This window comes from Pinus tabuliformis, chromosome 8, assembly GCF_031772625.1.
Source record: "Pinus tabuliformis cultivar Carrire ecotype Pingquan chromosome 8, CPIR1, whole genome shotgun sequence".
In the NCBI taxonomy this organism is placed as follows: Eukaryota; Viridiplantae; Streptophyta; class Pinopsida; order Pinales; family Pinaceae; genus Pinus; species Pinus tabuliformis.
This window is the reverse complement of record NC_142294.1, coordinates 760,985,411-761,012,173: the sequence shown is the minus strand read 5'-3', so window position 1 is coordinate 761,012,173 and position 26,763 is coordinate 760,985,411. Positions and strand designations below refer to the sequence as shown.

The 26,763-nt window shown below is 36.2% G+C and overlaps 1 protein-coding gene across 6 annotated transcripts in view; it reads right to left on the bottom strand.

The window, feature by feature from the left end:
• Positions 1-26,763, bottom strand: part of LOC149237824 (uncharacterized) — a 479,771-nt gene that overhangs the window by 350,659 nt on the left and 102,349 nt on the right. Inside the window, exon 1 of one of the 6 annotated variants that reach the window (XM_089372812.1) lies at positions 22,259-23,211. The exons of 1 other annotated variant lie outside the window; for it this stretch is intronic. In XM_089372812.1, the coding sequence (XP_089228938.1) occupies positions 22,259-22,351 (93 nt within the window). In that variant the 5' untranslated portion in view covers positions 22,352-23,211. Of the gene's footprint in view, positions 1-962; positions 2,061-22,258; positions 23,212-26,763 lie in introns of those variants that run through there. 4 more of the 6 variants (XM_089372815.1, XM_089372810.1, XM_089372816.1 and 1 more) reach the window with 4 other exon arrangements.

The window sequence follows — 26,763 nt, the reverse complement described above, 5'->3', positions numbered from 1 at the left end:
AAGTCGGGATTTAGAAAAGTTTTATTGATGATTATTATAAAGTAATCTATGTGACCTTCCTAAACCAGTTAAAATTCATGTGTTGATTGATATGGTAGGATCAGCAAAAAGGTAAAAGGATTGAAAAATGATTTACTTCAATAGCCATAGCTACGGAAACTCCCAACCAGAGCCTCTACCGTCTTGCTAAAATGCAAAATTCTAGAAAGAGAAGACCTCCACTAAAAGTTCTGTGACCCTATCTGCTGCAAACAGTAATTTAGAGCATGAAAATGAACTGAGTTAACTCTGACAGATAACCTCTACCGTGTTGCTAAAACGCAAAATTCTAGAAAGAGAAGACCTCCACTAAAAAGTTCTGTGACCCTATCTTCTGCAAACAGTAATTTAGAGCGTGAAAATGAACTGAGTTAACTCTGTGACAGATAAAACGAGGGAAGTTTGACTACATATAGATGATTTGCTTCCTCAGTTTCATCCATTTTGCTGTGGTTAAATTTTAGTAACTCGGACAATCATCTGACATTACTCCTCTGTTTTAGATTAACTCATTAATTACTTCAACACACCTACAATAAGTCGAGTTGCTCTGACCTAAATTGGCAAAATTGCATTTACCTTAACAATCTGGCATATTACTCAGACGTAACTGTAAGCTGATATAAGGAGTTATTGCACATCGGATTTGAGAGAAAATGAAAGTAGTATGCAAACAAGGCGGTCAGACTATAGCAAGAAATAGAGCAATTTAAGCAATTCGGCCCCTAAAATTGACAAAACCAAAAATTGGAGCTCTAAAATGCCTTGCAATGTTCTTAATTCAAGCAATCGGAACAATAAATCAACAGAGGCAAATCGTCACCCTGTCAAATAACTTGCTAAATCCTACAAAGTAATCACAAATGACAGAAAAAATTGTGATTTCAAGCAATCTTAATTCTTAACAGGTTTAGTGTACTAACCAGTTGTCCATTTGAACCTTCAGCAATTGCCCTGAGATCGAAAGTCCGGCCAGCGCTTCCACCGGATAAATCTAGCTTGTTTCTCGTGTACATTTTATATGCTCTGCACTGCTCTTTTCAGACAGCCGAAAAATGATCAGATTTACCCCCTCTGGCTTTTCACATTTGGATCTTCCCGAATTTTGATCAGATTTACCCTCTCTGGATTTCACATTTGGATCTTCTCCAATTTCTCTTTGCTTCAAGTCTATTTCCTTGGATCCGACAATTAAATAAACTCAATTTCTGCAATTCACTTAAATTTAATGAAATAACACCGTTGAAGTTTATCATATACACGAAAGAATGTCTATACGGCTTGCTTTTAACAAACTTGTCTGAGGCAATTGAATGCCCGAGCGTTTCTTCCGGACCAGATGATCTTTCCGACATGCACTTACAAGTTTGACCGCAAAGTAACGAATTCTTTAATTTTGCTGAAAAACACTCATTTATGTGCACAGATTTTCTTAATTCCGGCATCAATATCAAACTTCTGATCGAATTTTCTGTTTATTTATCTAGTATCTGAAAAAATTCTGCAAAGACCTCATTATTCTGTCATAACCCTACTGCATCCCTAAATACTAAAGCTTCGCCTAATTTCAAGTGCTGAGACCGTAGTTCTCCAACGGGAGGCAAGGAACTCCTTAAGACCAGGCCTCGATGGACTCCACGCAGGCACAGGAAATCATTCTTTAAAGCGTGCTAAATATATGTCTTAGTGTAGAAACTCAGCGTATACTGACAATTTTGATAATCTTCGTGGCTTCCGCTGAATCCTGTCCCCTAGCAAATACGATTTGCTCAACGGCGAAAGATGCAAAGACTTTAATTTTCTTAGGAAATAAGCGTAGAAGAGTGCATTTAGCCATATCGAAGTCGTTGATCAATCAATCACATAAAATATTGGCACATTTTATGCCGATCACAGGGCCGGTTCAATTGGAGAGCGATGGAAGCGGAGTTGCAGAGCGTTTGTTGTCCCCGATATCTTATTTATCGGCTTGCTTGGTTGCAAGACAGTTTTATCAGTGTCGCTGATTCGCTGGACCAGAAAAAGCCGATTTTTACTCAACAACGTATTACCTACTGGTCACCTGTTACCTGACCTGGGCCCACGATAGGCAGCTGATCTATGGCAAACACGACACCTTGCATTTTCGGCAATCACTATTGTTGCCGCTGGAAAATGCTCTGTCGAATCTCAATCCATTAATAAATGATCACTATTTTGAATCCCTTATCCTATAAAGTCTAAGGGGCCATCTGTCTACGAGGGTTGAAAAGGAAGTGGATGCTTATTTACCGTCCGCTCTCATGCGGACAGTAACATTACGGTATAAAGAATTGACGAGGATTAGCGTCATGAAGATTTTTAAATTTAGCGATTCCGCTTTGATTTAGCAGTCGCCGAGATTTTTAATTTTCGTTGTCTTCTCCTGCGAATGTTATTATAATAATAAATCATTAAAGCTTTATGTAAATAAGCAAGAAAATAGTTTATGGGATCACTCGCCTTTTTGTATTTTGTAATTTAAACTTTTTATTATTCAAATTAATGATGAGTTGATCCAATCTTTTAACAATCACTTTACTAAAAAGGCAATGCATAGAACCGATGTTAACATACCGCTGTAACTGTCTGTGATTTCTCGAATGTTTCTTTTTAGTGTTTGGAATAAGTAGAGTATATATATTTATTGAATATTGCGTTATTATTAGTATTGGTGAATCATTTTTATTTTCACGCGTATATATTTTTGAATATTGCTTGATTAATAACATTTTCAATTTTTTTATTTCATCATTCAAGTTATTAATAGACTTTATCATCTTAACAAACTGAGGTAACTAATTTTATGGATATAGGCTGGGTTTGATCAGAAGTTAGAATTTGGATTTGCCTAACTATTACTAATGGATCTAGGGTGGATTTGATCCAGAAGTTAGAATTTGGATTTGCCTAACTATTACTAATGGATCCAGGGTGGATTTGATCCAGAGTTAGATGGATCAAATTGTCCATGGGGAATTAGATGGATCTAACTCCAGATCTATCATGTGTAGAGGGATCAAATCCCTCGAGGTGCAAACCTTCTTTTTGGAGTGTAGAATTTGAGGAAATGTTTGCACCTTGAGGGATTTGATCCCTCTTGGCGCATGATAGATCCAAAGTTAGATGGATCTAGGCTGGTTCGAGTTGAGGGCAACAACGAAACATTTTTAAATTATCATTATTATGTATATGTTTGAGATAAACTTCATACTTTGAAATTTACATTATGTTTTCTTTGTTTGACATGACTATATCATTCTCCTCTTTAATTTTGTTTTTTTTGCTTGACTATCTACATTTAGATTTGATCCCTATGAAACCAGTCTAGATCTATTTAACACCAGATCCCTTGAGGTGCAAACCTTTCCTCAAGCTTTGCACTAAAAAAATATGTTTACACCTCGAGGGATTTGATCCCTCTCGGCACATGATAGATATGGTGTTAGATGGATCTAGGCTCATTATTTTAAATGATTTTAATATTTTAGATGGTTGGAATGAATAAGTGTTATATTTTCATTCAAATTTAATTTTTATAAATATCATGTTTAACACATAACGACTATTTTTTTATAATTAGTTTAGAGTTTTCTCAAATATATACATCATAATTTTATTTTAATTTTTAACAGAGATATTATATTAATTTTTAATCAAAATATACAAAAATCTTTTTGTTAGTGGGTAAACCATACTAATAGCATAGTAGTATAGCTCTAGTCAATATAAAGTGCTTAATCATGATAATAAAACCAAAAAAATATGAATAAGTCTAGAAATCTATGTAGAAATCGATGGTCTACATCTCCAATGAATGCAACCTTCTCCAATGATTACAACCTTGTTACTACTAATATGTAGAGCAAATTTTTTTAGAGAGAGCATTTATTTGTATGGTAAGTCAACCTAAATGGTGTATGGAATTTCAATGTCCTATTCAAAAATAGAGAACTCTAGGTTTGCTATCTTCCCAACCTACCTTTTCATTTAGCTTCCTCATCTACACATACACTTTGTCAATGCAAAGAAAAGTCTTCTATTGAGTTTCTAAGCATTCAATTAGCACTTTTCCCATTATTGTTTTGAGTTTCCAGTATAAATCGATGGCTTGAATGTACGTAGTCAGTCCATATTTGGTATTTCCATTATCTGTAACCCAACTGCCCACTTCTCTTTCTACTTCAACAACGAATATGAATCTTCTTTCTATCCTTTCTTCTCTTTCTACATTTTGAATTTCTCTTCTAATTTCCGAAGTACTATGCACATAGTTAGTTGTTGAGCTTTCTTCCATGTATTGAGCTCTTGAACTTGAAGGGTGATGAGTTCCCCTTTGCCCCCATTGACCCATTGACCTAGTAATTCTCGACATCACAACATAGAGAGTGGAAGAACTAGAGGAACCAAAGCCAAATGAGACTGACACTGAGGCGTATAGATAGAGGGTTGCAGAAGTAGAGGAACAAAGTGTGGAAGAACTAGAGGAACATAGGGTGGCAACGCTAGGGTAACTCAAGCCCAATGAGACCAAAGAGGAACCCGAGCTAGAAGAGATTTGGGAAAGTAATGAGACCCACAAACTTTCTAGTGTGCCAAACCAAAGGAAAATGGTAGAGAGAGATTTTCCTTGAAACTAGAGAAAAACCTACACCTTCCTACTTAAAATCAAAATGCTCTAAGCATCTGCAAAATGTATTTTATTTTGACTATAAATGAAATATAAAGGTTTTTTTCTATGGAATATACATACATACATACATACATATTATGAATATGTGAATGATGGGAAAAATAAGAAAAGGGCATAATGATGCCACTTCATTCGAAAGGTCATTTGTTGAGAACCATCATAGTAAGAAGATAAGTGATTTAATTTTTAAAATATTATTACTATATAAATGATATACTACTTGCTATGTTTTGAGTAACATAGCGAAGTTATTTAATGGATTCTATGTCACGTGGAATATCCATTGGGCGAAGTATGCAAGAATGATATCTTGTTGTTAACTACCACTGGTAGTATGTATATGATATGCTTGAGTTTATGAGCCTAGTCATGTAAATGAATATTTGAAAATAATAGAGGTTGAAAGTTGACTCTAAAAATAATAGCATATGAATAGCATGGAACATGTGCATGTATGACACATGCTTTTCAAATGAATATGCATAGGTTTGGGAGCATGGATGAAGACATACTTGAATTGGATACATAATAAAAATGCCTTTATGAAATATTTGAACTAATAAAGTTGCGATTAATATGTGAGGATTAGATCATTTCAAGAATTGCCAAATATTACAACAACAAATATGCTACAAGCCAACTAGACTCCTTCAAAAGGCTTCAACTGGAATTGTTGGTAATGGTAATCAAGTAAGTGAAGCAAGCAGTAAGGCAAGGTAAAAATGTAAAGGAATGGAATTGGGTAAGAATTCCTTTCAACTGAATTTGATATCTGTTGTTTTAAAATTAATGCATGTATTGTATGGATGCCCAAGAAGAGGTATGGTTGAGGTAGGTAGCCTTTTGTACAAAAGATGGCAATGACTTAGTAATGCGTGCAAAACAAAAATAGAGAGATAAATCACTCATGAATTCAAGATATTCATTTCTATTTCAGATTCGTTGCATTGTTGAAATAAAAGTTAATTGTATTATGAATTGCTTAGAATGAATTTGATGCACACATATGATGCTACAATAGTTTCATTTCAATCTAATTGAAATCATATGCATTGATGGAATTGTTATACGTGAAATAATTCTGAGATAAATTCAGGATGTTATGAATCTTTTAAATGAAAAGAATGTATGTATGAGTATAAATAGTTGTTTGGCTGATTGAAAAATCAGATTGCAAGTAGAGTGCTGGAATGGGGGTTTCCTGGGCCTGGAAGGGTGAGTAGCTGATGGGGGGCCATCCAGGGAAACCTTTGGATAGGTAGATTTCTTAGAATTTGGGTTGCTTGGGCCTGTAAAGGTGAGTTGAGTAGCTAATGGGAAAAGAAATGTGCCCCATGCTCATTGGGATGTGAACATAAGGGAGCTTATTCAGTAAAGACGAAGCTTGTTCGGTAAAGACACTCACTGGGATGTGAGCATGAGGAATCTTGTTTGGTAAAGACACTCACCAGGATGTGAGCATGAGGAAGGATTGATCAGTAAAGAAAACGAGCTAGACTTATTACTTATGGAGCCAAAGGAAGAAAAGAGTAACCATAGAGATGAGTATCAACTTCAGGAATTTTATATTGAAATTGTGGTTTAATTTGATTTAAAACTTTTATGATTAAGCTCATAAGAATCATATGCTTATCATATAAGTGAGTTGTTGAACTACCCAACATAGATATATGGTATTGATCACCAACAATATTATAGCAATTTCATCATGGTAATATCAGAGTGGTGCAATAGAAGTGTAGTGGAGTTTAAGACCTCAGGGAATAGACCAATGTGGTGATAGTGGAACCCTAGGATATGCATTGATCACCATGATATATGTAGTGACAAATGTGTTATGTATTAGAGCGAGCTAGAGGGATGCCTTTGTTGTGAAACTCCATCAAGACCTTCTTGTGTGAGGAAGCCTTGCCAATGAATGGATCACCCGAGGGACTGGGGAGGCAGAGACAGGGATGCCTAAACTTGGGAGGTGTGTGATTGCAAGGAAGAGGAAACTTGAGTAAATTGGTTTTCAAGGAGTCATATGCATACTCATTGGGATCACAAATGCATTGGGTGTGCCCCAAGAAGCAATGTGTTGATTTTGTTCCCTGTGGAAGCCTTGATGAATAACAAACAAGCAAGAAGAAATGACAGGTGGTCTATAGGTAATTAGATCGTGAGATATGAATGAGATTGCTCGAAGTCGCAAGTCAGAACATGGAAGATATCACAAATGTAATAGCTATAACGCCCATATTTTATCCCTATTCTTTTTATAAAACATCGAAGATAGTGTTCCTTTAAGGGGATGGGGTTTGTAACACCCATCACATTACCCCTATTGTTGTAATGTTAAAATTGTGATTATGTAACACCAATATGGAGGAATGACTGACACATTATGTGTAAACATCAAATAAATTAAATGTGAATTTTAATTAGTCAACCTGATTGGAGGGACATACAAAACCAAATCTTTAAGGGGAGGATTGTTGAGTACTTGTGTCCCTGGAGGGTTATTGTGTGCTTATTGCACACAGGTTGGTTTTCCTATGGTGTGCTAAGAGTAAGACATACTAACCACCCATAATTTTCATAATTGACTACTTGACCACGGATTGGCTTGCACTGATGAACATTGAATTGGTGGAGTCGGCAACCTGAGTGGAGGGTGATGCCATACCATCACACCTCCTTGTAAATCATGGAGAGAGAGAAATAGGTTGCAAACCAAAAGGCCATGGCAGGGAGTATCAAACTTCATTCTTCACTGTTTTGGAAATTGTGGAGAAAGAAAAGCGATTGGCACAAAAGTTGTTGCGCAAAGAGCATGAAGAGCACCAAAATCTAAGGAACAAGGGAGTTACGGGTGAATACAATGGAGAGGAAGCTACTAGAGTGGATACCATAAGGAGAAAATATGGGCACAAATTGAACCTGTGCTCTCTGGATTAGGGAAGTGTTCCTTGTGATTGTGTTAAGGCCACTGGATGATGTGTTTAAGACTTATTGATCAACCAGGATTTTAGTGGAGAGATAGGTCATTGTGGTGCCTTCCTTAGGGTTGTGAAACCAACTGGTGCTTGTTTCTTCACTGATAAACCATTGGAATATGGAAATCTAGGTCATTTTGGTGCTTTCCTTGGGGTTGTGAAACCACTTAGACGATTGGTTGTGGATCCCTACAATGCTTGCCATGAGTGGCAACTATTAAACCACCAAAAGAATTCCATCTCCTATAACTGGGAGAGAACTAATTTGATCTTGGGTGAAGCCTTGTGTTCTAATTAGAGAGCAAGTGAGTCAATGTGGTGCTTTCCATGGGGTTGTGAAACCACCTGGATAGTGGAATCCTTCTCCTGGTTACGTGATTAATCCTTGGGTGTGAATGTCCCATATGCATCCTCTCAGACTTAGGATCTAGCTTAGGGGCGGTTAGATACAATAACGATTACAATGTAGTTAGCTTATGGTTAGGTGGAGAGTGGAAGTCCCTCCTTCAGCTGCTAGTTGTCCTTAAACACACATATAAGTGTACATTTCTCATGAATATTGACTTATGGATTGTGATAAATTTTTTTAAGTAAGAATGATGAAATATCTCATGTCTTATGGATATGAATGAATGTCTAAGCTGTGAAGATCGTTGATACGTCCATGAATAGAATGTGGCTTGATGCTTGCTTGTGATGTGCTATTTATCACAACGTTCATGAATAATGTATAGATCTATGTTAGTGGTTGCGTTAATGAACCCTGGAAGTACGTAAATGAATACTTAGTTCCAGATACTCCCGTTTTGGTTACCCTCTTTAAATTTAGGGTTCAAACCTCATGCCTTGGACCATGACTCCTAGAGGCAGACTTGCATTAAGACTATGAGTAGTTGGGCATGGGTGAGGTAGTCGTCCTCCCCTTTCTCATACATTACTCCAAAATCACTAGTTTTTGTAGTGTATGGTATGCTATTAGCATTGATGGGCGATCGATTTTAGGGTCAAATGAATGATGGCGGGACAAAACCAAGCACGTGCTACTGGAATTGTGCCTTAGTGGAACCATCCATCGACCATAAGTGGTAGTGGTTAATTCTAAGGATTGGAAGGGCCAATACACTCAGCCAAATGTTGTTGAATGGGTGAGAGGCGTACGAGTGGGACCAGGCATAACATTTAGGGCAGATCCTGCTTTACCGCCCACCACTCACCCCTTGCCGTCAAAGTCATTACCAGATACAACGGGTGTGAGCATGTTGACCAAGGCTCATGATCGACATGGAAAAAGTTCCCTCCTGGAACCATGATGCCACATTACTGCTCACTGTGCACTGCTACCAATCCTTATTTAATACTAAACACTGTGTGTGGTGATGGCCATAGTGATATGACCTAGGCCTGACAGCAGGACCCACCAAGTTGACCGGTTAGGACTGTGTAGAGGCCACATGGGCACCACGTGGTCAACATGTTGACATGGCCTATTTTGATAGGTCGAACTCTAAATGAGTGTAACTTTTGATCTGGAGCTCTAATTGTGCCAATCTTTATGCCACCAAAGCTCTCGATGAGCTAAATGTGACGGTGAATTTTTTTTTGAGTTTTGAAGAAGTTGAAATTAAGAGTTCTAACCCCATCTTCATAATAGACCTTGGAGGTCACATTAATTAAATAAGTAACACCTCCTACAATCCGAGACAAAACAAGGGGGTGGGAGGGAGTGATACAACCATCACTAATTGATGGTTGGATGATTTTCCTCAATTATTCATGGTGAGAAGATTGGTTGATCCATGAGAAAAAATAGGTTGAGTTGGGTTGGGTTGAGTGACCTCTAAGTTTGTAGTTTAGCTCTTTCACCCTAGTAGTCTCATAGTTCGGTATAGAATGACATCTGCAATAGATGCCTATGTTCAAGTGTAGATTTGTCAATACATCCAATTGTCTTAGACTATCTTCCATGGAAAGATAAATGTTATCTACTTTTATATATTTAAGCATGAATTCTATTCTCAATGATGGAAATATGTACATGTTGTGCGTGTTGCTTGTGAATGTGCTTAATTACGAACATGAGTGATTTGTCCATGAATTATGTTATCCCATGTTTGATTATCCCACCACATTTAATTGTATACACCCATGCATTAGAACTATTTTGTACATTTATGAAAATCCATCATGTTAACCTATAGTAAGTGTTAGCATATGAATCCCAAGAAAATCATTGTCCTAGATCTCCTTTTTATGCATTTTCATCTTTATCCTTGATAAAGTCATTTTTATTTATTGATGACTTATCATTATGGAAACATATCTAATTCAAGAAGTGGTTACATCCATGTATTATATAGATACCAATGGTTGAATATATTTTTGAGATAGTTAAATCCTTTTCTACTAATCTTCTTATGTATTAATGTGAGATGAGCGTGAAATAAAAGAATACCAATTAGAAGGCAATCATGGTAGTTGAAGTCACTTTAGGTGGAATGAAAATGCATAATGACACTAATTCCTCCAATTAAGATAAGGAATTGGTTCCTTTTAGGAATTGTGATCTCTCACCTTTTGATTCATGGTTATTTATTGTTACTCCTACAGTTGGGTGGCAAGAAGTTAAAAAAAAGAAAATGAGAAAAAGGAAATTCTTGAATGGAAATAAATGACATGTACATTGATTAAGTGATTTTAATCTTGTTCGTGTAGTTCGCACTTATACTCTTGTCAATGTAATACATTTGTACTATTTTGTATTGTGCTTTGAGCATGTGAAGAATGTGATTTTCAATCTACACTGGAAAAAAACTGTGATTTTTTTTCTTGGAAAAAAATTAAAATATATAGAAATTAAAAATTGCCCTCGACATTTAAAATTACATATAATTTAGGTTTTAATAAGATTTGATTATTATTTTAAAAAATATTTGATGTTGCAAGCAAATAGAGTATTAAGTTGTCACTTGGGTATAACTTGGTGGCGGACAAAAATAATTTGTATCCACCCCATTTGAGTTCATATATTGCCCATGACATATATTTATATTTTAAAATTAAGATACATAAATAACTGAAATTAGAAAATAAATTATATATATATATATATATATATATATATATATTCATTAGCAATAGATGTGTAATCTATTTCAAAATTACATAAAAAATGAGATAATGAAAGGGATGTGGAAAAATAAATGTTTTTCTTTTTTCTTTTTGTTATATATATATAATTTTTTATATGGTTGTAACTAAAACCACTAAGGTCATAATGTCAAAGCTAAATTTGAAACAATCAAGTTAGCAAACAAGTTGGTGAGTAGAAAACATCTTCCGGAAAAAAGAATAAATGTTCATATAACTTGCACATGTTACAAAATATATAAGTACATTAGAAACATAAGCGCCCACCCCAATAATGTAGATGTGTTTTTTAACGTGCACAAGTTATTTAAAAATATCAATTAATACATCCCCTTTACAAATTCAACTTTTAGGGATGATAATTGTTTCATAACCTTTTGCCCCCACCATTGTTTTTCATGATCTTTGACTATTAAAAATATCTTAGTGATCTAAATATTTCTTGTTATAAAATTTAGATGTTTCTACAATTTAAATAATAACAAATCGTTGTTTCACTCTCAACATGATTGCGGGGGCCATGATAGCCATTCTTAGTATGTAAAACCATGAAATGATGCACATATGACATTTGTAGGATGACCATTCATTTTTTATGGACCTAAGACCCATTCCTAGTCCATCAATCGTGACCATATTAGGCTCATGTGTTAAAGTTTTCTTTTACAAGAGCTCTAAACATTTTCCATGAGCACTAAAAGTATGTTTTAGGTCCTAAGACACTAGTGTTTGTCTTTGGACCATGGTCAAGGCCCTAATACCGGTCCCTAGATTCCATCCTTATAATGGAATCCATATTGTACATATCGGCTAAATATTCTATTTATAGGGCGTGCATTGTGGTTTTGGACCCTATTCATAGTCCATGAACCATGAAAGAGACTTTTATTGAGTAAGGCATTGGTTTTTATGCTTGGATCATGGGAAATGTTTTAAGAACCATCTAGTGTGGAAATCCTTGTAATGGTTACCAATGGCCATGGTCAAGGTCACGAGACCTATCCTTAGTGAGCAAAATCTCCTAATGGTGCTTGTATCCCTCTTGGAGGCTAAAGATCCCCTCTAAAGGGTATATGTCATGGTTGAAGACCTCTTTTTGCTCCATGAGCCTTAGAAGCATTGTTTAGGTCATATGGCCTTTTTTACCCTCACTTGACCAACATCAAGATCCTAAAATATCGATTGCTAGTATAAAAGAAAATTATTATTCTCACCCATATCCCACTCAGAGCTTAAGGATCCCTTTTAGAAGGAATGTGTTGTGATTTGAGGCAATCTTCACAATCCAAATCAAAATGTTTATATAGGACTCAAGATCCTTTATTTACTACCCTTACCATGTTCAAGACCCCAAGGCCCATCCTTGTTACATGAAACCTTCTAATTGCACCATATCACAATGGGAAGCCAAATATCCCTTCTAAGGGGCATGCATAGTGATTTAAGGATTGATTCATGTCTCACAAGCCTTAAAATCTTCCTTTACAACCTGTGAATTTTTATTTTCTCCCATGACTATGGTCAAGACTCAAGACCCATCCCTCATGTTAAAATATTTCTAATGAAACCCATATGCCATTTGGACACCAAAGGTTCCATTTAGAGGGGTTGTGTGGCGTTTCAAGGTGTCGATGGATTATGAGCCATAAAAGATTAATTTAGATTCCACAACATTTGTTTTCCTTTGTTGACAATGTCCAAGGCCCCAAGACCCATGCTTAGTACAAAAATCTCTTAATAGTGTCCATATCCCAAAAAAAGGTCAAAGATCTAGGTCTATGTGGTTATCTTAGGCATAATTTTAAGGATTGGGGTCCTAAAAGCTTCACTTTGGGCCCAAAGTCTTTGCTTTTCTCACTTGACCATGGTTAATGCCTTAAAGCCATCCCTTATGCGGGAAACCTCGTAATGGTACCCATATCCCACTCAATGACAAAGGTCCTCTCTAAAGGAGTTTTGTGGTGGGTTGAGGACGTCTTCATGTTCCTTAAGAATTTGGAGATTTATTTAGGGGTTAAGAACCTTATTTTCCTCCCTTAGTTGATTTGAATTTAAGAAGGGAATGAAGTGAAATACATATTTAAATCAAACATAAAGATACAATGAAATTTAGCTTCATTTAATAAATAAAAATGCTAAAACCATTTAGATGTAAAATGAAAGAAAACTAGCTTGAATGGTGATAAATTATCTTTGAGAAGTGATGTGAAGGCTATGTGCCCTCCTGAACTGTATTACAATGAGGCTGAAAGGCCTTTTTATCATGAAGAAAAAATGAAAAACCCTAAACATCCAAAACCCTAACCCTAGGTGATGAAGTGCTAAAGGCTTATGGACCCTCATGGGGTAAGTTAGAATGTCAACTTCATGGGGTTGTAATTTTGGCATACGATCATTGTTTGGCACAGATGATAACATGCTAGAAAGGTCTATCCAAGGAGAATGAATTTCGATTGCAAAAATAGTCAATGTCTTACGTTTTCCCGTTTCCCCAAAAAATGTCATTTAGGGCCTCAAACCGGCTCTCAAAGTTCGGGACCTAAAAATGCCAAAATAGGAAAATTATGTTGTGAGTGAGTGGAATAGGTGGGTGGTCACCAATATCTACCTAGATCATTAATCATGGTCAAGAACCTGAGACCCATTGTTACTATGCAAAAACTCATAATGGCACCCTTGTCTCACTCATATGCAAACATCTCCTTTATAAGTGTTGTCATGTAGTTCAAGGTCTTAATCTTGGTCCTTTATCCCAAGAATATTCATTTAGGGTCAAATCCCCTAGATTTTTTCTTAAATCATGGTTAAGATCTCAAGACACATCCCTAAGGCATAGAACATTGTAATGATATGTGTTTCTCACTTGATGGATAATGATCCCTTACATAGGACATGTTATATGGTTTAGGACATTATTTTTATCCTTTGAACCCTAAAGCTTTCATGGCCCACGTGCTTTATTTTCCTCCCATGACCATGGCTAATGCCTTAAAACCCATCCATGGCATCCACAACCTCATAATAGTGCTTATACTTCAATTGGAGGCTAAAGATCACCTTATAAATGATTTTTTTTTGTGGTTTGAGGTTATGCTCATGGCCAATGAGTCCTAGAGACTTATTTATGGTGAAAGACCTTTATTTTTCTATCTGGACTATGGTCAAGGCCCTACTGTACAAAAACTACTAATCATACCTATATCCCACTTGTGTTAGTGAGTTCCATTTTAAGGGTCCACGTTGTGGTTTGAGGCCTTAACCATGGTCCATTAGCTCATGGATTTTAATTTAGGGCCTAATTCCTTGGATTTCTTCCCCAACCGTGGTTAAGGCCACAAAGCCCATACTTATTGTACAAAACCTTCGAATGGTGGCAATATCTCACTCTAAACTTGATGATCTCTTATGCTGGATATTTTTTGTTGTTTTCAACCTTGTTCATGGGCTTTGGTCCCTTAAAGCTTCAACTAGGGCCTTGAGACCCATCCCTACCATCCAACACATTGTAGTAGCAACCATATTCTACTCGGAAGTTGAATATTCCCTTTAAACTATCTACATGCTAGTTCGAAACCTTTTTGATGGCCCATGAGCCATTGAAGCTTAATTTTGAGTACAATTCCCTTGTTTGCATTCCCATTTAATAGTGAAGTCCTCATCATTGTTCATGTGAAAATCCTCTTAAGGGTATCCATATTATCATTGGAGACCAAATATAACCTTTAAATTTTTTATATAATGATTTGAGTCATTCCCCAAAGCCCATAAATTCTCTTTACATTTTTTTTGAAAAAAATCCACAAATAAATAGACAAAACCATAACATAAATATTATAAAATTACACCAGATCTTTTAAAATCAAAATAAAATTTAATTTATAAAAACCATCTTATAAAATTATAAGGTAAAAATTTCCAAAATATTTTTTATTAAAAATAAACATAAAAATATAAAAACACGGGCTCACATAACACATCCCCAAAAAAACATATCTATATCCACACACACATACACACACTTTTTTCATTTATAATTTAAAATCTTAATAATTAACTAATTATTAAATTAAACTATACCATTTCACATAACATATGTATCTCAATTAAAACGTATATCCTCTTTTATAATAATATTTATAATTAATTTCACATAACATATGTATCTAGATTAAAACCTATATCATCTTTTATAATAATATTTATAATTAATATACTTTAAACATAATAGCCATTCCTCAAAGCCAAAGAATTCCCTTTATATATTTTTGAAAATGGAAATAATATCTACAAATAAATACACAAAATTATAATATAAACATTATAAGGTTGTATAAAATTTCTTAAATAAAATTAAAAACACTAAAAATAAATATCAAAATAAAATTTAATTTTTAAACTATCCATCTCATTAAATTCAAAATAGTAATTTGTAAAAGTTTCCAAACTGTTTTTTATTAAAAATGAAAGAGATAAAGAAAATTGTTCTAATAACACATTCCAAAGAAAACTCATATAGTATCTAATAACAAAACTTATGATTGAGAACCATCCTATCAAGTCTTACTATTTCTACTGCTTAATATCACAAGAAAAATACAATATTGGGGGAGAGCGGAGCGATGGCGAGTGCAAGGGTTAGCTATTGCAGAGAGCTGATGGTGGTCGCAGCCGGGATTGCTGCAAAGGTTGAAGGTGACTCAGGGTCTGGAGTTTCGGTGATTATTCACGCTGTCCTCTCCGTGGAATGGCGCAGTCAAGGGCCCCAAACCCGTCCAGATCACTACGGCAACGCATCTGTGGAGTTCTCTGCCTCAAGGGTTTATGATTTTTTGATTTGGAAACGGCAGGGAATGCCCAGGACCTACGAAATTAGAGATCTGCTCAAAAAAGCCGGTCAGATCTATGATTTAGGTTTTTCCTCTTATATTCCGATCAAATTGTTAGCTGAAGATGCCGAGGGTTTTGATCTGTGCGAACGCTCCTTCCGGCAAGAATTACAACGGGATCAAGCAGTGAGGCGCTCCGTGGTAGTCCACCTCCGTGCATGGTTAAACAAGGAGGTTTTCGGGGTGATGAGAAGCGTGGTGCTCAACCACGACTTTGAACAAAGGCGCCATCAAGCCGTATTGAACCTAGAGACCAGGACGTGTCGATCCCAGAATGCACAGAGCAATGGCAGGGGGGGTCTGCATGCTGCAGATCTGCTCCCTCTTACAATGAAATGGCCAAAACTTTGCAGATCCGGCCCAGATCTACCGGATCCAGCCAACATTCGAGACCCCAGGCAGCAGATCGGTAGCTCCAAGCAAAGATCGAGCAGAGGGTTTGTAGATCTAGACATGCACAAAGAAAGAAGACCCAAAACGAGGCCAGATCTGGAAGATTCAGAGCAGGTAAGACCAACTCGTTTTCAGATATTTATTAAATCCCCTGAGGGGAAAACCCGATTAGTGTGGGTTCATGCAGGAGGCACCATCTTGCAGCTGAAACAGCAGATATGGACAGAGATGGGATACCCAGTTCAGATTCAACATTTGGTCAGTGGCAGGTGGTCTCTCCAGGACTGTAGAACAATGAAAAGCTATGAGATCAGCCCAGGAACAATCATTGTTTTAAACCTGAGGCTGAGAGGAGGGGCTCTGCCTCAGGGACAGCCAAGCTCTTCAGGGGGAGGCAAGGGGAAAACAGCGCCCCAGCACCAACCCAAGGGAGGCTTATCCTATAAAAACATTCTACAAGGCAACAGAGACTCAGGGCCCTCGCCAGACCACGGCGGAAATAAACCCAAGCCATACATTGTAGATCAATTGGGGCAAACCCCAGCTCTGAACTTTGACTCTACAGGGCTGGATGACTTCGTAAAGTCCTATGAAACGCAGGCCCTAATATGTCGTTTTAACAGTTTTTGGCCTAAACCAATGGATCTATTCCATTGGATCTTCACCAATTGGACCATGGAATGTGACATACATCTATGCTCCAAGGGGTTTTTTATAGTAAGATTCACATCCAAGGAAGCCAGAGATACAGTCATCAGCGCTGGGCCGTGGTTCTGGGGAACAGCAGGGCTGTTTATGACCCCATGGTTTCCAGATTTCAACCCTAACAAAATGACTGTATCCATAGTACCGGTTTGGGTACGCCTATACAACCTTCCCCTTCACTTCTGGAGCGAACAAGTCCTGGAAGGTATTGGGAACAGCATAGGGAAATATATTAAAACAGATCTGGAAAGGATTGATGAAAGGATCTACACCTTCGCACGCATTTGTGTGGAAGTGGATCTAAGCAAAGGGCTGCCGGACAACATAAGGCTGATCTACAAACAGCAAAATTGGTTACAGGCATTAGACTATGAAAACACAGCTTTCAGATGTAGGCTCTGTAGGCAGACAGGACACCTGCAAAGCTCATGTCCAGAAGCCAAGAAAGTAAACAGTAAAAAGAAGCAGAAAGGGAAGCAGAGGAAAGGATGGCAATTCTCCACCCCAGACTCAGAGGACGAAGAATCAGAAGCAGAGGAGGAAGAACCCACTGCAGAGAATGCCGAGGTTACTCAAGAAACAGAGACTCAGAAGGGTACCACTTCAGTCACAAAGGACTCACAATATCACTCAAATCAGGCAGAGAAGAATCAGGTAGAGATGACAAGTGCGGACCAAAGCATGGGCGGCATCAAACGGCATCACCAATCAGATACTTCAGACTCAGACAAAGAACCAGGCCCACAGAATACAGAAACACAGCTAGTCATTGCTTCGATCGAGCCCACTCAAGGAGAATGGCGCAAGGTCGAAAAGAAAAAGGGGAGAAAAACTTGAAGCGTGAGTTTTACTCACTGCCGGAATTCAGTTTTTCTTTCTTTCTCTCTTCTCTCTCTCTCTTTTCTATTTCTTTGTGCACGTTAGTCTTCTAACGTTGTGTGGGGTGCGTCAGCACTCGAGCCCATGTGGCTGCTTACGGAATGCTTAATTGCATCTGCTAGTGTAACTTTTCATTAATTCATTAATAAAAGGTTACCGTTTTTTCCTTTGGAAAAAAAAAACTTATGATCGATATAAAATAATATAATAAGATACAAGAAAATTAATTATATATAATTTTTCATTTATAATTTAAAAGTGGGTAATTAATTAAAATATACCATTTCCCATAACGTATTTATCTTGAATAAAATATTTTTCATGTTTTATAATTAAATTTGTAATTAATATCATTTAAATTTAATTAGATTTAATAATTAATAGCGTGTTTGCAAAATTATAAATATTTTATAATAAAATTTATAATTAATATTATTTAAATTTAATTAGATTTAATAATTAATAGCATGTGTTTATAAAATTATTAGAATATATATTAGTTGATTAATATTGATTCAATGTAATAAGGTTCGAACTTATAAATTGATATTAATTAAATTTAATTTTAAATTCAAAAAATAATATTTATAATCAATATAATGGTTTCAATTGGATCATTATATTATTTGGCATCTATTTTGATGTATTTAGAGTGGAAAAATGAAAAGAATCAATTTATTGGTGGGTCATAGTTTAGCAAAGTGGGGTTTTAAATTTTTTGGAGGTAGTTTGAGGCAAAGTTTTTTGGGTCCAAAAATTCTCCCTTTTGCAAGAAAGAGCTTTCCAAACATAAGAAAGACCTCAAAGGGAGCCCCTGTGCAAAGTTATGTCACTTGAAAGTTGACCTTCTTGTTTTGACCACTACCATTCGAAAGGATGCCATGTCAGCTCCATTCCTCCATTCCTCATGTAAAATGGGCTAGCCATGTGAACATGATAAAGACCACTTTGAAAGTGTCAATATTGTTAAAAATGAAAACTGTGGAATATTCGAATTCATTGTCTCAAAAACCACACCACACAAATCTGTAAACCATTATTGTAAATCTAGTTGAGAGTTGAATGAGTGAAACTTAACCACTACTAGGCTATCCATTTGCGTTATAACGGGGTCACTAGAAATAAAATGAGTTCCATTGTGCATTTTGTTCCATAGATGAACATATAAATAAAGTATAAAGAGAATATGAATAAAAAAAATTTATAGTTTATTGCAACCGAGAAGCAACAAGTCTCACAGATTTATAATTTATTACAACCCAAAAGCAACAAATCTCATGGATTTGTACTTACATCCATTTCCATTAATAAAGAGAAAAAATAAAGTATAGTCACCTTAAGATTTGAAAGTAAACTTTATCCCATATAAATATAAATTATGATAAAGATATTTTGTCTCCTCGTGAATTGTGAATATCTAATCCTCATAATATAGGTTTGATTTCCAATATATTTATTAGATTGGTTTCCAATAAAATATCCACATATTAAAAAAATTTATAAATATAAAAATATCCTAAAATTTCAACTTCCCATAATTTTATAAATACAAAAGGCTATTTCAAAATATGAACTTTTCAACGTAATTTTATAAATATAAAAGCAATCCAAAATACGGGGAAAAAGCAATATAAAATTCTCGCATCATAATTTTAACGGTCAATGATGCCCGACAACCCTACGCCCATGAGACAATTAGGTTTTAAAAAACCATTAAAAAAATTCGTTGAGTACATGGCCTGTTGTGTCTTGGCTAGAAGAGTAGGCGACCCCAGAGTGGACGTCTCGGCTCTTGTTGAGGCATAAGTTCTTGCTATGTGTGGCTTGCAGGTTGCTGCACCTAGCCTAGGTTTATAGTGGCAGCCAGTTGGATTTGATCCTGGGCCTGCCCAGGATAACTCTCACCAGTTACCGATTATCCTAGTGTTAAAAAAAAAAAAAAAAAAAAACCATTAAAAAAAACTTGGATAAGGAGCACTAATATCGCTTTCATCTTAACAAAGCGATACACCCGGTCTAAGGGATTCATGTTATAAATTTATAATCCGCATAATAGATTCATGTGATTTCGGCCTGGCTTGATTAGCAACTTCAATCCTCACCTTATTGAATTTTGACCGCCTTGACCTCAAAGAGGAAATATATTTGTAAACCGAAGAACCAACGCCTGTGAGTTGGATTTAATGCTGCATTTCAGCATTACAGCCTTCGTACTTCCGTATCTTTTCGTTTACGATGGGTTAACTTTAAGACAAATTTAATATATTTGTGAACTGCACTTTATTTAGCACCATCAATGAAAATGATTTCTATCCATTTCCATCATCATCCCAAGCACTCATTAATTAAATATAAATATATATTTAGCACTTCATTTAATAATGGCAGATATAAAAAGTATTCATAAACAATCAAGCACTAAATTCTCTCCATATATATGGCACTTTGTTTAATATTCAAAGTTTCCACTATATGCCAAAAGTTTCCACTAACAAAGATTTGTTGTAATCCAAAAACATCAGCATCAACATTAACCACTGGTTAATGAGATATAGGTTGACATGGATTTGTAGAAATCGAGAATCAAGAGCAGTCATCAACTTTATCATATTCTAAGAGCCTCTTGGCAGATTGCAGGACCTGTTTAATAAATATTAAATGTTTTCTTTTGCAAATAAAGTTATATGCAACGAGATTTATTAAAGCCTCTTGACAGAGACTTTTAATACTGATCTGCTTTATCTGTCATGGATTTCTGAGGACCACGTAAACTCTAAATTGATTTATTATAATTAATCGAGTGCAAACTGGGCTGATTAAGAAAATACTTCATGCCAAACAATCATAATTGATATTCACATCTTATTAAGATTTGTGGGACTTCACCTTGGGAATCCTCAACTCTATGTATTGGTCTTTCGGTTAAGACTCAGTTTGCAATCGTCTAGTTAACAATGAAATTCAGGATTAAAAATGCCATACTGATGCCTGAATGTGGCAATCATATGACTGAAATCCTCAACTCTATGTATTGGTCTTTGGGTTAAGACTCAGTTTGCAATCGTCTACTTAACAATGAAATTCAGGATTAAAAATGCCATATTGATGCCCGAATGTGGCAATCATATGACTGAAAGATCGTGTTTTGATTTTATGGTAAGGGAACTATACAATTCAACAGGTAAAACGATAAAAAAAAAAGATGATTTAGTACAGCAACCATATCTTGGACTCCACACACAGTAACTGCCAACGAGATATGAGGGTAGCCACTTCTTTTGTGATTTTTGTGCAGTAGGGGCTCGGGCCTGTATTGCTTTATTTGGTCAATAGTCTTTTTTTTGTATTGGGGATTTGGTTTTTGGATGTGTCATGATCGGGTTCGAGATAGGGCAGCAGTGTTTTTTGAAAGTCCATAGATGGAGGATTCAGATATTTAACAGTTTTCCCCCTTTTTTTTTTTTGTATTTGGGATTTGGTTTTTGGATCTGTCATGATCGGGTACGAGATAGCCCAGAAGTGTTTTTTGAAAGTCCATAGATGGAGGATTAAGATATTTAACAGTTTTCCCTTTTTTTAAGGGAAGGATATAACTGAATAAATCTTAGGTAGCTGTAAACTTTTCCTTTTTATGGTTTTTTCTTCTGAAAAAAAAACTGCCAACCAGAGCTTCAATTGTGTAATTAAATGCAAAATTTCTGAAGGGAAAACATGAAATAAAGGGCTGTGTCCTGTTTGATGCAAACCGTGAGTAATTTGGAGCATGAGAATGAACTTCGAAATGAGTGGGTTCGAGAATGAACTCCACCCACGGTAACTCCCAACCAGAGCCTTGTTTAATTAAATGCAAAATTCCTATCAGACAAGAACTAAACTAAAGAGTTGAGGCTTGTCTGTCCCCAAAAAAAATCATTTAATTCACCAGAATAAATTAAGTTTGACATTGTTGAAGACAAATAGAGGTGAGCTTGACTACTGAATAATGATTTGTTTCTAACTTCCGCGAATTTGATTTAATTCACCAGAATAAATTAAGTTTGACATTGTCGCAGAGAAATAGAGGTGGGTTTGAGTACTTAAAGAATGATTTGTTTCTAACTTCCGCGAATTTGATTTTAATTACTTGGAATCTTAGGACAGTTTTACTATTTAAGTTAAATTTAAAAAGAAAATAGGACACACTACGATAATCTTCTGACATTTTTACTCTTAATTCATCCATTAATTCAAGAACAAAAGGTTTAAGTGGTTCGGACCTTAACTGACCAATTAAATTAACCAAGGTAACATATGCACATAATACCAGTCATAAACCAGGGTAACAAAAGGAGGCTTCATATGAGAAACTAGGCCAAACTGGTGAAAGAAATTGGGCAATTCAAACTATCAGAACCAACTCAACGCTAAAATGCCAAGGTACGCCCATAAATTCAATAAGATCTTTGAAACGACAAAACAGCGAAATAATTGTGATTTCAAACTAGAAAGGACAGCAATCTAAACAGTGATAGTGTACTAACCAGTGCTCCATTTGGACCCTCTGCGATTGCCCTGAGGTCGAAAGTCCGGCCCGCACTTCCACCAGATGAATTTAACTTGTTTCTCGTGTACATTTTACAACCTCCGCAATGCTCTTTTTGAGACAGCCGTAAAATTATCAAATTTATTCTCCTTTAGCTTTCACGCCTTGATCTGTTCCAGACTCTCTTTCGTTTGAAGGTTCTTTCCTTTGTTCCGAGGATAAAATAAACTCGGCTTCAACATTTTTACCCGGACGGTGCACCAGATCAGTTGACCCTTTAATGACGAAAATTTAACGAGATAACACCAGTTAAAGTTAATTATATACCCACAGAAAGTCCGTTTGTCTTGATTTAACAAAGTTGGATGAGGCAATTGAATCCCTGACCGTTTCCTGAGGAGAAGATGATCTTCGAAACATAAACTTACTAAATTCACCGGAAATGTACAAATTCTTTAAATTTTCAATAAAAACACTCATTCAGGTGCACAGATTTAATATCAAATTTCCGATGAATTTTCCGTCTGGTTCTATTTAGAATCTATAGATTTTCTCCAAAGACCTAATTTTCCAGCCATAAACCTTACTGCAATGTTAAGAACCAAATCTTCGCCATATTTTCAAGCGCGGAATTCATAGTTCTCAGTGTCAGAAGGCAAGCAATTATGTAAAGATCTTCTGTGGACTGGACGAAGGCACCGAAACTCATTCTTAAACGCGTGTCCTAAAGCGTCCTAGCAAATTTAGCAAATAATGACTATTTTGATCATCTTCACTGGGCTAGCTGAAACCAGGGGACTTGTCCTCTCCCGAAGAGTATTTATTCAAAGGCGAAGGATACAAATACTTCAATTTTCTTAGAAATAAGCGTAGGTGAGTACATTTGGCTGTATAGAAGTCATGGAGCACAGCAATCACACGAAACGTGCAGATGAGGAGACCCGTTCGATCAAAGAGCGCTCGAACCGGAATGGCAGAGATCTGGTTATCACCGTCATTTGACTTCATCAGTTTGATCATTTAACGGGTAACGGCGATTTTATTTGCACACCATATTTAATTCATGCTCTGGCCATGAGCCACCTGTTGTCTCTCTTGGCCCCATGACCGTCCAATTGATTTATGACTGACGCAACCTTTCACATGTATTGCACATCACCATTGTCATAGCTCGATCCAACAAATTATTATTATATTCAGTAAGGCCATAGTTCATCGGTTAAATGTTTTATGCTTTTATATTTATTTTTTGGATTAATTGGTAGTCCATCGGTAAATGTTTTATGTTTTTATATTTGTTTTTTGGTTTAGAATTAGGTAAGCGTTTATTGAAATCACAAGTTTGAATTATGAATTTTTCACAATCTAATATATAGTCAAAATCCTAGTTTAAATAACATAAATCAATATTTGTTCAAAAACATATAAAAATTATATAATGCGAAGACACGTAGTTATGTAGGTGGGGAGGTTATCATTAAACCCTCCCAACCACCTATAATACACTCAATTGACTTGTATGAATAATGTTAAAATATGTGTGTTTTTTATTTCAAATTATGAGTTTTTTTTTTTTTTTTTCAAATTACAAGTTTAATTCAGAAATGTTCTTTAGAGTTCTTTAGAGTAAAGTCGTATATCAATTTAACTTCAATTATAATTTTTTTTTTTTTTTTTTTCAATGAAGAAAAAACTATAATTTTATTAAGAGAAATAAAAATTACATTTTGTATGTGCATGATGCACTCAGGGCAAGCAAAGTTTTGCTAATGTCCAAATATACATAATTGTCTGGTTGTTCAAAAATAGGCCAAAAACTAAGAGCATCTAAGACAATACATGTTGTGATCATAATAAATACATAACAACACTATAGCCTTATTGGCTTCATAAAACCAACATAGGAACAAAGTGTGATGAACCTCTCATAAGACAAAAAGAGCTCCAAAAAACATTAGTAAAAAATAAGGTACGAGGAATGTCCACCTGCAACCCTTTAATGAAGGGTCTATGGAAGTATTATGTAGAAACCCCATTCAACTACTCGATAACTTTCCATACCCCTAGAGCTTGTGTAGAACTCGCCTTAGAGAGTGCATTTGTGGTGTGATTCCACTCCTTGTAAATATGGCGACAAGAAACATGATCAAAAGATTGTTTAAGCTGTAAAACATCCTCAAGAATGAGACTTACTGTGTGAATGTGACAACGCTAAATCTCATTAAACCAATTAATTATGATCATTGAATCACCAAATATTTGCAAAGGGTGACAATTTTTTTCAACTGCAAAGAGGAGTTTTAGGATGAGAAGTTTCGCGTAGTTGTTTGTTCCCCTCTCAAGACCTCTTTGTAGCTTATAAAAATGATTTGCATTGATATATAACACTACCCCCCCTGCATTCACCATTTTCTGAAGATGCAAAATCAAAATATGCCCAAGGTTGACACCTGTCAACCTCCTCCACAACCATATTCCATGGAGTATGTGAAACGTCTTCAACGGGTATCAGTTCATAGTCAACAACTACCTTAGCTACCACTTGATCTGGAATAGAGGATTTGTCTTTGAATATGGTTCTTTTCCTCGCATTCCATATGTTGGCATTATGATGCATGTGTTGTACTTGATGGCAACCCTCTCATAGAAGAACATCTCACTTATGTATAACTGGATGAATCTTCAGAAGAGATATCAGATGTGACTGATGGAGGACAGCTCAAAGGAATCAGATGATAGTTCTAAGTGTAACAAGTTAGCTTTGCCATCAAGTCCAAAGGGGGAGATTGTTGGCATTATGAGATAAGTGTTGTCCTTGATGGCAAACCACACTGATGACAAATCATAGTGCAGAAGGTCAGCAACAAGGAATTGATGATCAGACTATAAGAAGAAGAGAAAATTCATATACGCAGGTTCATTAAGCCCAAGTCGCGTATCCACGCTGGTTCGCTATATACCAAGTCGCGTATACGCAGGTTCGATATATACCAAGTAGGGTATACACGCAGGTTAATGAACGGAAAAGAGCATATGTGTCGGAAAGCTTACTTTTGGTCCGTGGTAGTTAGTCCTCGGTACTTGAGCCTATGTTTTTGGACCAAAGTATCTCGACAAACGTGTTGATCCCTAGTATTGAGTTGATGGTATTGTTTTACTATGGTTTGGATCGTGGTATTATGAAAGGCCTAAACCTATTTAAGGAGAAGATCATTAGGCCAAAGGGTGTGAGTGAGTAATGAATATCTGATGAAGTGTGAGATCCAAATGCTGGTTATGGGTTGGTGATCTGAACCATGGTTTCACTCATGTGGAGGATGATGAACTATAGAATGGGATCTCAAGGCTTGGAACGATTATCTTCATATGGTTTGACTGTGGATAGACTAGATCTATTGACGCATGTTTATTATTATGATCTGGGTATGTTTTGATGTCTGATATAGCTGCGGAATTATAAGTTAGGATTTGCAGATCTGTACGCAGGTTGTCTTTGGCAAAAGAGCGTATACACGCAGGTTGGGTTTGTCCAAGTAGCGTATACAATGTGAAGTATGATATTTGAAGATGAAGTTGGATCTGGTTATTGTTATGTTGTCTATGTTGTTGACAGGGTTTCAGTGATTCAGTATTGGGTGATTCAGAGATTGATGATGCAGGTTGTTTTATGGATCCAGTATGAAAATGTATGAAACGTGGTCCCGGGAAGATCGTAGAGTTCAGTAGGCTGGCGCCTACGTACTGGTAAACATATCAGCCAGTACAAGAGCCAGGGGGTTGTAGCTCCCTTCCAGGAGTAGCTGGAGAACGAGTAAAGGTTGGAGCATTCTGTAGGCAGGCACCTACGTACTAGTAAATGGATCGGCTAGTACAAGAGCTAAGAGGGTTGTAGCCTGCGTGATGGTAAAGGACTGCACCAGTACATTGTAAAAGAAGTTTCTTATTAAAGGAAGATAGAAACAAATTGCAGCAGGTGGTTTTCACCCACATTGGGTTTCCACCTTATATCATGGTGTTCATGTGTGTGGCTTTTGTGTGATGATCTGTTCTGTTATACTGCACCTGTTTACTGTTAATATGGTTAATAATGTTCTGATGCATTTACTGAAGATAAGCTAACTGAATCATAAGATTTCTGGATATACGCTAGTTGCTTTAGACACAGTAGCGTATACACGCGGGTTCACTTAACTGAAGTAGCGTATATGTTTCTGATTATGGAAATGAAAAAGTTTGATTGATCTGATAATACTGATTCACCCCCCCCCCCCCCCGCTCTCAGTATTATTTCCAACAATTGGTATCAGAGCAGGTCCTTTGATAGAAGCTTGATTGCTTGAAGGAGATCCGTGGAACAATGGGAAAGAAGCTTAAGAAGAAAGCTCATAAGAAGAAGAAGACATCTCAGAAGGACTATGACAGTGGGAGAATCGATTGGGGATTAGGTATAAGAAGCTCTTCAGATTCAGAATCAGACTCAGAATCATTATCAGGTATGAATGT